This window comes from Choloepus didactylus, chromosome 2 (genome assembly GCF_015220235.1).
Source record: "Choloepus didactylus isolate mChoDid1 chromosome 2, mChoDid1.pri, whole genome shotgun sequence".
Lineage (NCBI taxonomy): Eukaryota > Metazoa > Chordata > Mammalia > Pilosa > Megalonychidae > Choloepus > Choloepus didactylus.
Window position 1 is genome coordinate 34,011,744 of NC_051308.1, and position 16,666 is coordinate 34,028,409.

Sequence of the window (16,666 nt, forward strand, 5' to 3'; positions counted from 1 at the left end):
TCAGTTTTGTTTATCATTGCAATCTTTTGCTGTTATTTGCAGACAGAAGAATTGGCAAATGACAAAGGAGGTGAGGCAGAGACCCACATGCCTCCACCGTTCACAGTAAGCTATGGCTCTTACCCCAGCATTTGTTCTCCTCTCTTGCCCTGGGTGTAGGTAGGTCCTAAGCAGATAGGCCCCAGGCAAACACGCTTTACTCGTCCTTGTTAAGATAGAAGTCCCTTGCTTGGGTGGCAGGCAAGATTCCAAAATAATGTCAATGGAGAAGCAATCCCTAGTCCCTCTGGATGTTTTAACTTGTGTATTGGAAGCCACGTCCGTCACTGAGAAGATAATCAGTCTGGCCAGGATGTATGTCCATCCCCCACTGGTTTCAGTTCCCTGCTTGCTTTCCTTCTCTGCATGTTTAATGTACAGTGAGCTTTAGTGAAGCAACACGGTAAGGCTTGGTGGTTTGATGAAGCCTTTATCATGAGCATTTCATTAGCACCTGCCCGTGTGAGGGTCACAAACTGCCCTCTTAAGTCAGTGAATGGACAGAGCACCCACTTAAGAGGAAAGCACTTGTTAGAAAGACCCCAGGACTCCTCTCCTTCCTGGTTCTCCCTGAGTCCCACTCCAGGGTCCTGCTCCTAGGGTGGGGCTGGGAGAGGAAACGGGGCCACAGGATGGCAGTGCTGTGAGCACAGGCCTGTTTCAACAGATGCGGGGAGCAGCTAAGCTCATCAGCAGATGGCTGCCTCCTGGCTGCTGGCCACTCCTATCAGTGTTGGCTTTTGGACAAGCCCCAGAGAAGGTCCTCACAAAGAGTCCTTACCCAGAGACACCTGTGGCCAGGGCAGGGAAGGGGCAGGGCAGGTGGATGATGCGAATCCCTCCATTTCAGCCTAGGTCTTGGGGGGGGGGGGGTTGTTCCAGGTTGGGGTGGAGCAGGGCCTGTGCCTGGGGTCGGCATTTGGAACCTGAGATTGGGGGGGGGGGGTGTTACTTGCACAGATCTCTTTAGCATCCCACAAGTTCCATTGACAGTGTTCTAAGCCTGCCCTGTGAGGTAGAGACTTATTTACTGTAAAAAATAAGAAATTCTCTTAGAATTCAATGCTAGGAAAAGTTTTGTTTCCTCTGAGAAATAAGTGTGCTTCCTTCTCTGTGATAACAAGAACTGAAATGATCGTGCTTTTGATTTTGCTCTGGTTGCTAGGGAATTGGGCAGTTGGCATATTTTGGGTCCTGACTTCCTAAGTCTATATTGCTATTTCATTTTATGTGTCTTTTCTGAGCAGTGTTAAATCCTTGCTGGATGGAGGGGGGTGGTCATCATCACACGTGGGCTGTGGGGGAGGAATGGGGTAAGGAATCTCATGCTCCCCCGTTGCTAACTCCCCCCATTTGCTTTCAGCCGTACGTGCCCCGGATCCTGAATGGCTTGGCCTCGGAGAGGACAGCCCTGTCCTCGCATCAGCAACAGACCTATGGCGCCATCCACAACATCAGTGGGACCCTCCCTGGGCAGTGCTTGACCCAGGGCCCTGCAGACAGTGTGGCTGCTGCCCACCAGGAATCCTGAAGCAAGCTACTGGCTGGGCCCAGCTCAGAGGGAGCCTGGTGGTGAGGGGACCAGGTGGAGAAGCCGCTCATCCCCGACCAAGTTCAGGACTTCTTTCCATCCATTTAAAGCACCGCTGTTGGGAAAGGGTGGAATCAGACAGACCAGGGACTCAGGCCCTTGGCTGGGGTGGGCAGGGTGGGACTGCTAGCTAAGAGCCGTTGGGTGGTCTTTTGGACAGAGCAGTGGTGAAGGGGGCACATGCAGCTCCCCACCCTTACTAGAGGCTCTGCTCATTTCCCAAGCTGCCTTCTGCACAAGTTCCAGCTCTGGGCTGGAATGATGTCCCCGGTGATTTTTAGCAAGATCATGTGTTGGAATTTTGCCTCCCAGACCCACTAGCCTTGGTGAGTCTGGCAGGTAATAGGGAGAAATGTTTTCAGTGGAAGACCTCCCCCCTTGCAAACCCTCAGATATCCCTCTATAGACAACCATGGACACGTGCATGCGCGTGCAGACACACACACACACACACACACACACGCACACACACTCTCTCTCTCTCTCCCCCTCTCCCTCTCCCTCTCCCTCCCTCTCTCTCTCCCTCTCTCTCTCCCTCTCTCTCTCCCTCCCTCTCTCCCTCTCTCCCTCTCTCTCTCTCTCTCTCTCTCTCTCTCTCTCTCTCTCTCTCTCTCTCTCTCAGATAACCAAAGAGCCTGCAGCAGGCCCAGGTCTGAGAAGGGGTCCAGATGGAGTCCATGTCATTCCTGCTTTCTTCCATGTACTAAGTCATCTGCTCCATCCCCACCCCAGGGTGGGTGGCCCTGGAAGTTGTTCCCTGGAGTCAGCCCTGGGGAGCAAGAAGGAACTAGCCAGTGCTCAGCTCCAGCAGCCTGGCCAGCTGTGCACACACTTCCACCTCCCACAATCTCCTCTCTGGTTCTGGGTTTTTGTACCATGTTGCCAGTGTGGTTGGGTCAGGGTCACCCACAATGGGCAGGGACAGTGAGGATGAAACTAATAAAGTGACCCATTCAGCTGGACCGGTGAGCCCCAGCTTCTCCTACCTCTTCCGGGCTGAGTGCTTGGGGCTCCCAGTCCAGCGGGCCAGGCCGCCCTCTTTCCTGCCTGTCTGCTCCCTGCAAGTCGGGGAACGGGGCAGCGCTCAGGGCCTACTCGGAGCCCAGGGAGGACGACGTGGGCGGGCCAGGGGCGGGACTCCGGACCCGAGGAGAGGAGAAGGCTGTGTCTGGGCCCGGTGCAGGACTGTGCACCACTCTTGAGCTTGTTACTCTGCGGAAGGTCGCGGCAGCCCTTTGCCTTATCTCCCCGTGGGGCGTTGGGGGCTGGGACAACTTCGGACATTTACGTGAGCGGCTTTCTCCCTCCTGCCTCCAGGTGGCGCCAGAGGCACAAGTCGGCTGCGGGGGCGAGCCAGGGTCCGGGCTGGGGAGAGCTGGAGGGCGGCCCTTCTTCAGACCCTGGCCTGACTTGGCCACGGGCCTGGCTGGACCCAGGCTTTCAGGACGGGGCTCACGGTGGGGCCCCTCTCAACCTCCCAGCAGTCGCTCAGATTTGCTGCCTCTGCCCTGGATGCCCTGAGCACTGGGCGGGGGTAGAGAGGCGGGATCAGGCCTCTGGGGGCGGGTCCCGGTGCAGCCGGACCTAGCGGCCTTGACCTGCGCAGACCTTTCTGCCCCCAGGGGTCTGGGGTGGGACCCTCCCCAACACACCCTGCAGACCGGCCGGCATTGCTGTGGAAGAGATGCCTGACATGGAGTCAGGGGGATGCACATTTCACTTGGTTTCGGCCGCTGTTAGACATAAAATCATTTATTATCAAAGCTGTGTTTCTTACCATGCTGGTGGGTGTGGAGCCTGGGGGATGAGCAGGGTCTCAGCAAGGGCAGGGGAAGGAAGCGCACTCATTTCTAAGAAAAGGGGTATCTTGGCTGGGGAGCTGGGAGAGGTGGGGAGGCTGCTCCGAGGGGAGCTGCCATTGGGAGCCCGGGGGCTTCTGTGTAAAGGAGCAGGTGCCAGGAGGGAGCCTGCAAAGTGACCTGGGGACCGGGCTGCCCTCAGGCCATGGCCAGCCCCCAGGCATCACTGCTGCTCCAGCAGCGCCACAAACTTGCGGATGTCCCGGGCGAGCAGCTCCGGCTCCTCAAAGGCGGCAAAGTGGCCCCCGCGGGCCATGTAGGAATAGGAGACGAGCTTCTGGTACTTGGACCTCAACCAGTTTTCTGGGAGGTGGAGTAACTCGGAAGGGAAGGCAGCAAAGCCCGTGGGCGCGTAGACCTTCAACCTGAGGGGGACAGAGATCCCACTGAGGCGTGAGGCTGCCAGGTGGTCAGCTCACCCACCCCACGGCCACCTTCAGAGCCATAAAGGAAATGGATAGACCCAGGGTTTTAACTGTCCCTCCTACCCCTACTTTCTTCAATTCCTACCCACCTAGGGCCTTCTCTTTTCTAGGAGGGCCACCCAGGCAGGGGGCACACAGCTGAAGGTGGGATGGGACAGCCTCTAACTCCCCATCTTTGCTCCCCTTTCTCTTTATGGCCACTTGAAGTTATCCACATGAGATTTGGAAAACAGCCCCAGTAGGGTCCTGGGAAATCCTGTCCACACCAGAGCACCACCCTGGCCCTGTGGGAGGTCCTGAGGGACCTCTTTTAGAATTGGGTGAGCCAATTCTAAAGGCATAGGGACTTCTCCAGACACTTCGGATATTTTCTGAATAGTGTTACCAACCAAAGGCACTCTGTGCACACTGCAGGCTGTGCTTTCTCCACCAAGTGCCTCTCCTTGAGTTCAAGACTGAGCCAGCACCCACCCCACCCCCAAAGGTCCCCACTGTGGGCTCCAGCTGGACTCACTTCTCATGCTTCTCGACATTAAGGCCCTTTCCCAGGTTCTCCTTGTAGAAGCGCTGGGAGGAGGTGATGGACCCTGTTGTCCAGTAGATCATGATGTTGGTCAGCAGATCATCCAGGGAGAACTTTCTGGGGAAGCAGAACAGGAAGGCCACTCTCAGTGCTAGTGGCAGTTGTACTACAAACCAGAGCAGCCTCCTGCAAGCTGCGAGTGTACACCAGGTACTGGGTCCTCACGGCAGGGCTGCGTTGCGTTGGCACTGGCCTGTCCCACCCTCAGGCTCAGTTCCTTGCTGGCTCCCGGCTCCCGATGTGAGGATGACGGGTCCTGCAGAGTGCCCCCCACGCCCCAGGCAGTCACACTTTACATGCCCAGATTCAGTTATTCCTCCCAACAACCTATGGCATCCAGGTACTAGCACCCTCTTCATTTTATCAGTAAGTGGAGAATCCAGGATTCAAACTCAGGCAGTTTGGGTCCAGGGCTCATGCATTTCCATAGCACCCCCCTGTCCCCAGGCTCTCCCCAGACCCTCCAGCCCCACCCTCCATGGAGGCCAGCCTGTGTCTCCAGGGTTCCCACCCCTCTCAGAATCCTGTGGGATTTTGGGTGCTCATTGGGAACAGGGCCCAGTCTTCTGTGTCTTCCACAGATGTGAGCTTGCTGGAGGCGATGAACAGAAAGGGCCAGGAGTTGAGGGAACCAGGTTCTAGTCTCAGCTATGTTATGAACAAGCACTGGGACTTCGGCAATTGTTAATCCTGTCTGTGCCCCAGAGTCTCCTCTTGTAAAAATAGGATTAATAATAGTTTTGCCCAGCAAAGGGGAGGCCTCCCAGCCTCAGCATTGCTGATAGCTTGAAGGGGCCTTGGAGACCCCAATCCCCTGGGTTTCTGCTGGCGGCAGGAGGCCTCTGGTCACAGTGGAAACCAACTGCTGGCCACTGGGGTCGCCCCCCGCCCCCGCACAGGGTTGGGGGTCAGGAAGGGTGGGAGGCTCTGCCCTACAGTGTTGGGTTGGGGGAAAGGGCAGTGGCTAGACCAGGGAGCTCTAGGGAAACCACCCCTAAGTGCCAGGACAATCCACAGGAGGGGAAGAACAGCAGAGACATCCCCCAATACCCAGAGGCCAGGGGGCAGCTGAAGGGGCAGAAGGCTCTGTTCCCAGGGATCTCAGGGCCCTGGGCCTCTGCAGCACATTTCAGCTGCACATTTCAGCTACAGGAGCTGAAGTCTCTATAAAGTAGCTGATCTTGGACTGGTCAGAAATAATGTGACCTGTGCTGGTTGTCGTCGTCATCCTGGGTGACATCAGCCACCTCCCCCCCCACCCCAAGGGGCTTTGGGCTGTTGTGCCGTGGAGCATCCAGTAGGCTGGTGAGCCAGGATGCGGTGACCCCTGCTCAGAGATGGGTGCCCACTCCTGGGCAGTCCAGTACAGGCCATCCCCAGGCCACTCCACAGGTGGGCCTGCCCTGCCAAATCCCAGGCAGAACCCAGCCCCCGGGGCAGCCTGGCCTTCAGAGCCGCTGGACCTGCCGCAGCCCGGCCCCAGCGGGAGCAGGGAGTGCCCGTGGCTCCTGTGGTATTTTTGTTCACCGGCCCCCAGCTGGACCACATGTCCCCTGCCAAACCTGTGTCACCCTGGGTAGAGACCCCCCACTCGGCATGGGATGCCCATTCTCCCCACCACAGACCCCAGCCTGGGAACTGCAGAGCAGGTGGACCCCACCCAGGCCCCCACACCCCATAGGAAACATTCATTTGGCACTCACTGTTGGAGCAGTGGTCTGTGGACTCACTGAAGCCCCACATTCTCCTGGCTCTGCTGCCTGAAGGGCTCTCTCCCCTCTCCGGGAGTGAGGCTCCCTCACCCTCTCTATGTCCAGAGCCCCTGGAGCCCTCCAAGGCCTTCCCCTCTGTCCACCTCAGCTCTGGTGCCTGCTGGATGTGCCTCCCGGGCCTCCACTTCCTCCCCCATTGCTTCCCCACCCCATCTTCTACCTCACAGACTCCAGCCTCCTTTCCCCAGATAAACCACCCCAGACCCTCAGCACACCAGACCCTCTAGCAGCATATCCTGCCCCACCCTGCCCAGGCCATGGTCTTCTATGACACTCGCTTGCCCCGGCTGAGTGGGAACCACCCAACTGTCCACAGACCCAAGAGACCCTGCTGATGGGTCCATTGTAAATCTGTGGTCTCCAGTCTCAGCTGTGACCTTTCCCACTTCAACCACGGCCACCTCCTCTGAAGTTCCCAACCCTCGGTCATCCTGACAGCTGTGTGCCCACCCAGTCTCCTGCCTTCCAATGCTGCTCTCTGAGGAAATCAAACTCCAATAGGCAGCATACCCACCCGCTCCCACCCCCGTCCCTCCCTGTTTGATCCCAGGCTTCCCTGGCTCAGGAGAGATAGTGCCTCCTCTTCCTGCCCGGCTCTCCTGGGACCTGCCAACCTCCGTCTGCCTCCTCGGGCCCCAGTCCATCAGTCACCAGCTCCCTCCACTGCCCACAGCCATGCCTAGGTGTCTCGTAGCTCCAAGGCCCTCCCTCCACCTGCCAACACTCCATGCTCCTGGCCCTCGCTCCTGCCTCTGAAGACTGGAACCGTTCACCTGAAACTGTCCCTTCTACAGACCTCTTACTACGCTCCGTCCTCCTAGACACTCCCTGGCACCTTCCCTCTTGCTCCTGCTCTTTCCTGGTCCTCCCGCAGCCAATAAGGCTTTCCCCAGCACCCCTGGATGCTGCTCAGTGTACATTCTCTTTGAGGAGATCTACCCCCAGAGAGGGCTCAACTACTAACTCCACGAAAGGTGCAGTGGAAGTGACTTCCTCCAATCCTACCCCTCACCTGTGCTCCAGTTACCAAGTGGACATCTCCACCTGGACTTCTGCCAGCATCTCTGACTCAACGTGTCTGTGATAAAAAGGAGTTCAGCATCTCTGCTGAGCCCTCTGCTGACACCATACACACACACACGTGCACTCACACGGTCACTAATGATCACACACACACACACACACACACACACACACACACACACACAGGCTTCCCTCCCTCTTCCTCTTTTCCCTGGCCTGATGAAAGGCACATCCACAGCCTGGAAGCCAAGTTAGGAACCTCACTTCCCATGTCTGGTCAGCCACCAAACCCTGGCCACCCTCCCATCTCCACTCCCTGTGCCCCGCCCCGTCCTGGTCACTGAGAACCCTCTCATGTCACTGCTGCCTGAATGAAAGAACATTTGCTCCCCGCCCCCCAATTCTTCCTCAGCTCTAGGCAATTGTCAATTTACTAGAGGCCAATTTACTTTTTTGCTTCAGCTATTTGGATGCAGTCAACCAATCGCTTTCATCCTGAGAACCACATCTTAAAGAATGCTTGGTTTACCTCTGCCCCTGCTCCCAAGAATGCGGCTGAGAGCAGGGAGACTGAGGGTAAGGGAGGGACATGGTGAAATGTATTAATAGTAACTGAGAAACTGAAGAATCTTGTGAAAAGAGGCTTCTTGGGAATGAAGAATACATTCGCAAGACTGTTTATACTCAGGGATATATCCTTCCTATGTCCTCAGTCCCTCCTCTCCGAGCTCCTGGACATCCAGAAACAGCAGCAGGGAGCAGGGGCAAAAACATAAAGTGAACATCCTCTTCGATACATTTTTGGTGACAAAATGAAACCAAAATGGAAATGAAATAGTTACACTAAACCTTCCTATTCTGTGAGCTGCTTTTCAGCAAGTTGGCCTGCTTCCGCCTCCCGCTGGGCTTTGACCACAGCTTGAAGACTGCTGTGATAACTATTCTCCACCCTAATGCAGTGACAGTGATCCTTCTAGAATACGGATGTGATCTCATCTGTACCCTGCTCAAAGCTTTGGTGCTCTCTGTCTCCCAGGCAGGAGCCGGAAGAGGCAGCCCACTGGGGCGGTGTGGCAGGGCCCCGTGTGCAAAGAGCAAGGCCAGGCTTCTTGCCAAGATGGGCCTAATGGAGATCCATCAGTCCCTGGGTCCTGCTGAATGTGGGGTGGGGGGAACAGAGCACAGGAGGAGGGCTTGCCGAGGATCTGGTCCACCCACAGGAATGAGTTCATTGTCTGCCCCACTGTACCTGCACCAGCTCTGGGCAAGTCATCCTTTCCAAGCACACCTTGCATGTTAAGCATTCCAGCCTTTCCTTCTGCTGTTCCCTTTGCTGAAAATCCCTTCTCCCTTTTCTCCACCTGGCAAACTCCTATGCATTCTTCAAGGCCCAGATCAAACAGATTCTATCACTTCCCCTCCCTGCTCCTTAGACAAAGCGTATTCTCCTTTCTCTGGACTCCCACAGTCCTTTGCATGTATCTGTATTCTAGAACTCCTTCATTCAACAAACATTTACTGAGCACCTACTCTATGCCAGGCACTCTTCTAGGTACTGGGACAAGCTCCTATCCTCAAGCCAGGGATCCAGCCTCATGCCATTCTCCAGCCCACCCCCAGCACTGTGTCTGAGGCTGTGTGCCACTGAAGGAATGAAGAAAGGGATGGGCCCTGGGGGAAGGTGGTTTGGAGCTGAGCTTGATGAAGTCTGAGTTAGGCCAAGGACCTTGGAGTCACTGCATGTAGAGGCTGCAGCCTTTCAAGACTCCGGGAGATGGGACAGCCTCTGCTGTCTTCCTGCCAGCCACACTCCAGGATTGGAGTGAGCAGTTGTGTAGCCACAATGCCAGTTCTCCTGGGGCTTCCAGAAGAAGAGGACAAGCTGCTCCCTCCTCGTGGCAATAAAAGGGCATTCACTGCTCTCTGGACTCCCCAGTCCCAGGATGGGGGTGTTTAGCAAATGGAACATCCTATTCCTGGTCACCCCACAGTGAGGCTTGGGGTCAATCACTAGCCCTCTCTGTGCACCAGCTTCCTCATCCATAAAATGAGGCTAAGTTGGTCCCAGGGTGAGGATTTGTAGGTCAGCCAAAAATAGATGGGACTTGCAGAGCTCTCCACCAAGATAAAGCAATCAGAGCTGAGGATGAAGAGGAGGGTGATGGATGAAGAAGGTGGCTGCTGGTGCGGGGGCCCGACTGCAGAAGCCAACGGAGTCTCACCTTTCCAGGCCACCGTCTTCCAGGTCTCGGAATTCTGATTTGGTCCAGGTAGAAAACTTCTCCAGAATATAGGCAGCCAGTCCCACGGGGGAGTCATTTAGAGCACAGCCTGGTGTGGGAAGGAGCGAGGGAGGGGCTCAGGCCGGGGAGCCAGGGAGCTGCTCATCGGGACTGAGGTGGGTGCTGCCCCACAGAGCCGCCAGGGCAGGAAGCCTGTGTTGGAAGCAGAGCTCTGCCCTAACTCTTGGGGTGCTCCTGCAGCGCACTTACTCAACCCTTGGCCTCGAGATCCTCTGTCTGATAAACAGGGATAATACCTCTCCCCACTAGCTCATGGGGATTCCTACACTGCATGGGCAGCCTCCTGCAGACCAAAGGGTCTATGTCTCTGGGTTTTGCGAAGCCCAAAGGAAAATATTTATGATATGAATGCTCTTATTTTAAATGTGTATTCTTTTTGTCTATATGCTATGGCTAGTGAAAAATGAGAGACAACCTAGAAGTCCAAAAATAGGGGATCAGTTGAAAATAAACATTGAAATACCTATAAATATCTATAAACTAGAATACTGTGTAGTTGTTGGGACCAAACATAAATGAATCTCACAAACATAATACTGAACAAAAGCTTGACTCCAAAGAGCACATACTTGATGATTTCATTCACATAAAGCATTAAAAACAGGCAAAGCCAATCTATCGTCAGAAGTCAGGAGAGTGGCTACCCTGGGAGGATGGTGCCCGAGAGAGAGTACAGGGGGCTTCTGGGGTGTTGGGTCATGTTGGGTGTTGGGTCATGTTGGGTCATGTTGGGTGTTGGGGTGTTGGGTGTTGAGGGGGCTTGTGGGGTGTTGGGTCATGTTGTCTGTCTCTTGATGTGAGTGCTGGCTGAGTGGGTATTCCACTCGGGAAAATTCATCAGCCAAAATGCCAGCAAGTTCTTCTGAAGGCTGGGGGGAAGGCAGGTGTGGAGGGAGGGGGAGTTATAGGTGAGGCCTTTTCTGCCTTACGCTTTTTTGCATCTTTCAGTTTTTGACAATGAACATGGATTACTTTTATAATCAGAAAAAACTGGTTTTATGAAAAGTTATTATTCTTGTCACAGGCTGCCTCACGTGTGAGCATGGGACTCTCATGAAAATTGCAAAAGACTTTTGATATGGGCAAGAAGATTACTGGGTGTCCTTTCAGTGGAACTCTGGGAGTCATCTAGCAGACCCTTCAGGGGTTGGTTATGGGATTCTGTAGGGGCCCCATCTTCTCTTGTCTTTCAGCCCTTTAACAGCTCTGTAAATTGTCAAAAACCAATAGTAACGCAAATGAGTCTTGCTCATACAGAAATAAATGAATTTTATCCACTGGGGACATAATTGATTATTTACCCTGTGGATTTTGACCAGTTTTGTATCTATTAGCAAATTAATTTCAGCATTCCTAATTGCCTTTGAATGAATTTTTTTACGTTTTACTGTTCCTTCACTAATTGATGAACTATAGAAATCTTCGACATGTTCATTTTAAATATGGATGAGATTCATGATCTCACCCCCTTTTAAAAATAATTACCCTTTAACAGGGCCCTGCTGGCAGAAATGGTTGCTGGCCCTCCCCACTGTCCCGGGGGCCTTCCTCCAGGGCCCCTGCGGCCCCCTCCCCTGCCTCTGCTGGGGGCCCATTCCCATGGCCCAGAGCTGCCTAAGGCCCGGGTGCTTCCTCTCCCCACCCGGCCCCAACACTGTCCTTAGTGTAGGACCCGGGCTCCAGGGTGGGGAGGCCGGAGGCTAAGACCACTGTTCCTGAACCAGCCAAACAGAGCTGTTGCTTGGCATGGGAATTTGATGACTGGGCGTAAACTCACTTCTAGGGGAAAATGCAGTTTAGGGGTGAAAAGAGCTTGAAGCTCCTTACAAAAAGGTTTTGGTCCTGTGAGCAGTGTCACGGTGGGTCCTTGAGGGTGGGTCTGTTCTCCCGAACGGGACAGATGGAAAGGAAATGGCCGCGAGGTCAGTGCCCGCGGGGGAGGCCATGGCCCGCTGCGCTTACCCACGGTGTCCGGCTTGGTGGCCTGGATGTGCATGTAGCCGCTCTCCCTCATTATGTTGTACAGAAACTTCTCCTTGAAGGGATACATCAGCTCCACATCCCTCTCAGTGAAGCCAAACAGCCTCGGGAAATGCCGCCCCAGCAGCATGGACAGGAAGTGGGAATTGTTTACAAAGAAAGCCATGTTCAGGTGCAGGCCTTTCACGTGGCTGAGGCGGAGAGAGGAGACCAGGTGAGGCTCAGCCCGTGTGGAGGATGAGGGACAGAAGGGATGGAGGTGCAGAGGCCACGGGGCTGAGGAGCGCAGCGCCAGCCCCCTGCCCCCTTAATCCCCTGCCCCACAGGGCTGGCCACATGAGTTGTAGGGGGTGCCTGGGGGAGAATATGGAGCTTCTGGAAAGTTCCAGTCAGTTCTCTCCTGGTGCTTAGCCCATCAGAAAGGCCCAATCCCTGACCCCCCTTTCTTCTCATTAGCCCTCCTGACTGGGCACCTTGCATAGAGCCACCAACCCTGTCCTTCCCCAAACAGAGGAAGTGCCCCAGGCTCTGCTGAACGACAGGGGACCCTCCCACCTCTCCCGGGCGACCACCCGAGGCTCAGGCACTGTGTCCAGGAAACAGCACTGCCTCCCTGCCAGATGTCCACCTCTGCACAAAGGGCCACCTTCTAGAGCCACAAGTATATAAACACACACACACACACACACACACACCCCTGAAAGTGACCCTCACCTGGGGACCATCTGTGCAATGTTGGTGCAGATCAGGGCCCCCCAGTCCCCGCCTTGGAGATAGAATTCCTTGAAGCCCAGCCGCAGCATCAGCTTGTAAAAGATCCTGGCCGTGGCCACTGAATTAAAGCCTGGTTGTGAAGGGGAAAGAGAAGAGTCACAGGGAGGTTACTCCTGGGGCCTCCAGGTGCCCTGTGAAATTCCTCAGGCCCATCTCCCCACCAGGTTGTGAGGAGAGAGCTCCACAGGAGGCCAGAAGAAATCCTGGGGCCCAGAAGGTGGGGTGGGAAAGCGCTGCTGGGATGGGGCTGTGGGGGGGGGGCAGCCAAGGAAGGCAACGTGTTCCACAGTGCCCACCCCGACGAGGGGCTGTGAGTGGATAGCCAGGAATTGTAAGTGCCTCTGGCAAGCCCGTGAGCTGTCCGTGGGCCACTGTGCATGGGGGTGTTGTCAGCCTCGCTGGCTCAGATGTGGACCTGACCCTGAGTAGGGAACTCGGGGGAACACAAGAGCCCAGGCCCCCGAGACAGTCTTGACCGTGGCTCGGCCCAGCCCCTCACCCACAGCTTGCCTCAGATCCTAAGAAAATGGGCTGGCCCTTTGGCATAATAATGCCCTCCCCGCTGCCTCTTCCCTGTAGTTTCCGACCCCTCCTTTCCCAGCATCCCCAGTCCCAGCCCACTCCCCTGCCTCTTCCTCCCTGAAGTGCTGGAAGGGAAGGGCCTCGCCAGGCTGGGAGAGGCCCAGGCGGTTACACAGCCTCCAGCGGCCCCTACCCTTCTTGGAGGATGCCTCTGAGAAGCCATAGCCGGGAATGGAAGGACAGATGACTTCAAAAATATGCTCATCGCTCAGGCCGTGGTTCTTGGGGTCAGTCAGGAATGGGATGATCTTATAAAACTCGTAGAAGGAGCCAGGCCAGCCGTGTGACATCAGCAAGGGCTTTGGGGTACGGCCTGGGGGCAGCTGTGGGGGCTTCACGTGGATGAAGTGGATGTCCAGCCCTAGGGGGAGAGAGCATAGTCAGGGTGGGGTGGGGAGATGGCCCCACAGGTGGGGAGGCTACCGTCCTGAACCCACCCTCAGGGTGTCAGCGGGCTCTCACCTCCCCCTCATAGCGCCCCTCCACCCATCCTGGGGTCAACCACAGGAATCACAGCCGACAGCCCCGAGTGACCACGCTGTGCTGCCGGCTACAGGAAAGACCTCACTTGGCCTGCACAGCAGCCCGACAAGGGGGGAGCTATTAACCTGTTTCATAGGGGGAAATGGAAACCTGGAGAAGGGGAGGAATTTGCTCAAGATCACAGAATGGCCTGCACTCTTATCCATGCAGAGAACATCTGGTTCTGCTCTGTGGAGGGGCCAGTTCTGACTCTGAGATGAAATCCTAGTAAACCAAGGGTCCAGGCCCCCAAGTTACCCCTCAAATGCCCTCTAATGTATTTCCTACAGGATCTAGGCACAGAGAGAGTGCTTAATAAATTCCCTGGCTGAACAGCTGATTGATAGATGGGCTGACTGATGCAAGCAATGGGGAGTGAGGTGGATCCAAAGACACAGGGGGTGTGAAATCAGATAGCGGAAAAAAATCTGGACTTGGAATCCTTTTGGTTCCCTGCATGAATGTCTTCTGTAATTTCTCTGAGCCCTGGTTTCATTCTCTATAAAATGGGGATGACAATTCTTGGCTCATAAAGTTGTTCTGAAGGTGAAATAAGGCACAGATATTTAAGTGCCTGTGACTCACTCTGACACTCAGTGGAGGCTGGGTGAATCTGAATTGGACCAGGGAAACTTTGGGAGGTGGGCTACGAGAGGCAGCCCCCTAGACCCCTCTGCCCGGCATCCCCACAGAGCCTTTCTGCATTTCCAGTAGCTTCCTGGGATGAGACGATCTGGCCCAGAGGCAGGAAAGAACTCGCTCCAGCTACCATGGATGTGTTGGTGAGCCAGGCCCTAAGATAGTCTGCCCAGAACCCTTCCCAGAGGAGCCAGCCTAGCAGCAGAAGGCAGGGAGGTCACCCAAAGGGAACGGCTGCCTGTTAGGACACCCGTCCAGCCCTGGCATGAGGTGCTGATGGAAGTTACATCATTGTCTCACTCTCCGAAGACTTGACTTTTTTAACATCAGCAATACACATCTTGTTAAATCTTTCAGTTATCTTTTATTACTTCCTTCAGAGACATTTCTAGGAGGAGAAGTGCTCAAATAAAGATTTCAATGTAAAAAATGAAATTGTCTGACATTCCAAAATAATTTGGGAAGAGAATAAAAATATATATGCAGGGCCCCTGAGGAGCTGGGGGAAAATGCGGCAGTGTTGGACTTCCTCACCTGGATTGTTGCTGATGTTCTCACAAACACTGGGGACTGATGGTTTGACATGCTGAGCCTTCTATCTTGGGGCTTGCCCCTGTGAAGCCTGTTACTGCAAAGGAGAGGCTAAACCTGCTTATAATTGTGCCAAGAGTCTCCCCGAGTGCCTCTTTGTTGTTCAGATGTGGCCCTCTCTCTCAAGCTAAGCCAACTTGACTCATTATATGAAGCCTGTATTTTTCTGATATGAAACCAGACAAAGACATCAAAAGAAAAGAAAACTGCAGACCAGTATCTCTTATTGTGGTTTGGATTTTATGTCACCCAGAAAATCATGTTGATAAAGCCAATCCATTCCTGTGGGTGTAAATCTGTTGTAAGTAGAACCTTTTGACTTAGTTACTTCAGCTAAGGCATGGCCCAAAATGGGTCTTATCCTCTTACTAGAGTCCTTTATAAATGGGATGAATACAGGGAGAGAGAAAGCCACAGGAGCAAGAAGCTGAAAGGAATGAAACCTGGAAGAGAAGGGAGACACCAGCAGACTCAGCCATGTGCTTTGCCATGTGACAGAGGAGTCCAGGATCATTGGCAGCCAGTCTTCAGGGAGAAAGCATCGTCTTGATGATGCCTTGATATGGACCTTCTCATGGCTTCAAAACTGTAAGTTTATAAGCTAATAAATTCCCACTCTTAAAAGCTAACCCATTTTATGGTATCTGCTTTCAGCAGCAAAGCAAACTAAAACACTTATATATATAGACGCAAAATCCTCAAACTGAATCCAGTGACACGTAAAGAAGATTATACTCCATAACCAAATGGGATTTATTCCAGAAGTGTAAGGTTGGTTTGTCATCCAGAACTCAATTAGTACACTACACTACATCAGTAGAATAAAGGACAAAAGCTACATGATCATCTCAATAGATGCAGAAAAAGCATTTGAAAAGATTTGACACCTTTTCATGATAAAAACCCTCAAAAAACTAGGAATAGAAGGGAACTTCCTTAACCTGATAAAGGGCATTTAAGAAAAACCCACAGATGATATCATACGTAATGGTAAAAGACAGAATTCTTACTCTAAAATAAGGAACAAGACAAGGATGTCTACTTTCACCACTTCTATTCAACATTATACTAGAGTTTCTAACCAGACCAATTAGGCAAGAAAATGAATTAAAGACCTCTAGATTGAAAAGGAGGGAATAAAACTATCTTTACTCACAGATGACATGGCCTTATATATAGAAAATCCTAAGGAACCCACTAAAAAAACTATTAGAACTAATAAATGAGTTCAGCAATGTTGCAGGATCTAAGATGAATATAAAAAAATCAATTGTATTTCTATATACTTGCAATGAACAATCTGAAAATGAAGTTAAGACAATTCCATCTACAACAGCATCAAAAAGAGTAAAATATTTAGGTATCAATTGAACAAATGAAGTCCAAAGCGTATACTCTGAAAACTTCAAAACATTGTTGAAAAAAATTAACGACAAATAAATAGAAAGACATCTGTGATAGTTAGGAACTATGCCTCCCAGAAACACATGTTCTTAAACTTAACCCATTCCTATGGGTGTGAACTCCTGAAAATAGGACCTTTTGATGAGGCTACTTCAGTTATGGCGTGGCACAGCTGAATCGGGATGGGTCTTGATCCTATCACTGAAGGCCTTATAGGAAAGGTCACACACAGAGAGAAGACACAGGGAGCAGCCAGAAGCTGAAAGCCAATGGAACTGGAAGAGAAGAAAGGAGGCAGGTAAGGCTGCCACTCACATTGCCATGTGACAAAAAAGCCAAGACCAAGGATCACTGGCAGCCAGCCCCAGAATGCCACAGTCTTCTGGGAGAAAGCATCACCTCCATGACACCTTGATTTTGGAGTTCTCCTAACTTCAAAACCGTGAGTCAATCAATTCCCATTGTTTAAGCCAATCCATTGCATGTATTTGCTTTAGAAGCCAGGAAACTAAAACAACATCCCATGTTCAGGGATTGGAAGACTTAATATTGTTAAGATGGCAGTAGTCCCTAAATTGA

At 53.1% G+C, this 16,666-nt stretch overlaps 2 protein-coding genes across 6 annotated transcripts in view; one reads left to right on the forward strand and one right to left on the reverse strand.

Moving 5' to 3' along the window:
• TMEM63A (transmembrane protein 63A) overlaps positions 1 to 2,192 on the forward strand; it is a 37,048-nt gene extending 34,856 nt beyond the window's left edge. For all 5 annotated transcript variants that reach the window (XM_037822840.1, XM_037822861.1, XM_037822868.1 and 2 more), the window contains 2 exons: positions 43 to 105; positions 1,403 to 2,192. In XM_037822840.1, the coding sequence (XP_037678768.1) occupies positions 43 to 105; positions 1,403 to 1,570 (231 nt within the window). In that variant the 3' untranslated portion in view covers positions 1,571 to 2,192. The remainder of the gene's footprint in view (positions 1 to 42; positions 106 to 1,402) is intronic.
• Positions 2,193 to 3,364: 1,172 nt separating this feature from the next.
• The window catches only part of EPHX1 (epoxide hydrolase 1), a 41,444-nt gene continuing 28,142 nt past the window's right edge, over positions 3,365 to 16,666 (reverse strand). The window contains exons 5-10 of the mRNA XM_037822877.1: positions 13,065 to 13,292; positions 12,290 to 12,419; positions 11,558 to 11,766; positions 9,515 to 9,623; positions 4,429 to 4,554; positions 3,365 to 3,854 (exon numbers count right to left, since the gene is read on the reverse strand). Coding sequence (XP_037678805.1) covers positions 3,653 to 3,854; positions 4,429 to 4,554; positions 9,515 to 9,623; positions 11,558 to 11,766; positions 12,290 to 12,419; positions 13,065 to 13,292 — 1,004 coding nt within the window. The 3' untranslated portion in view covers positions 3,365 to 3,652. The remainder of the gene's footprint in view (positions 3,855 to 4,428; positions 4,555 to 9,514; positions 9,624 to 11,557; positions 11,767 to 12,289; positions 12,420 to 13,064; positions 13,293 to 16,666) is intronic.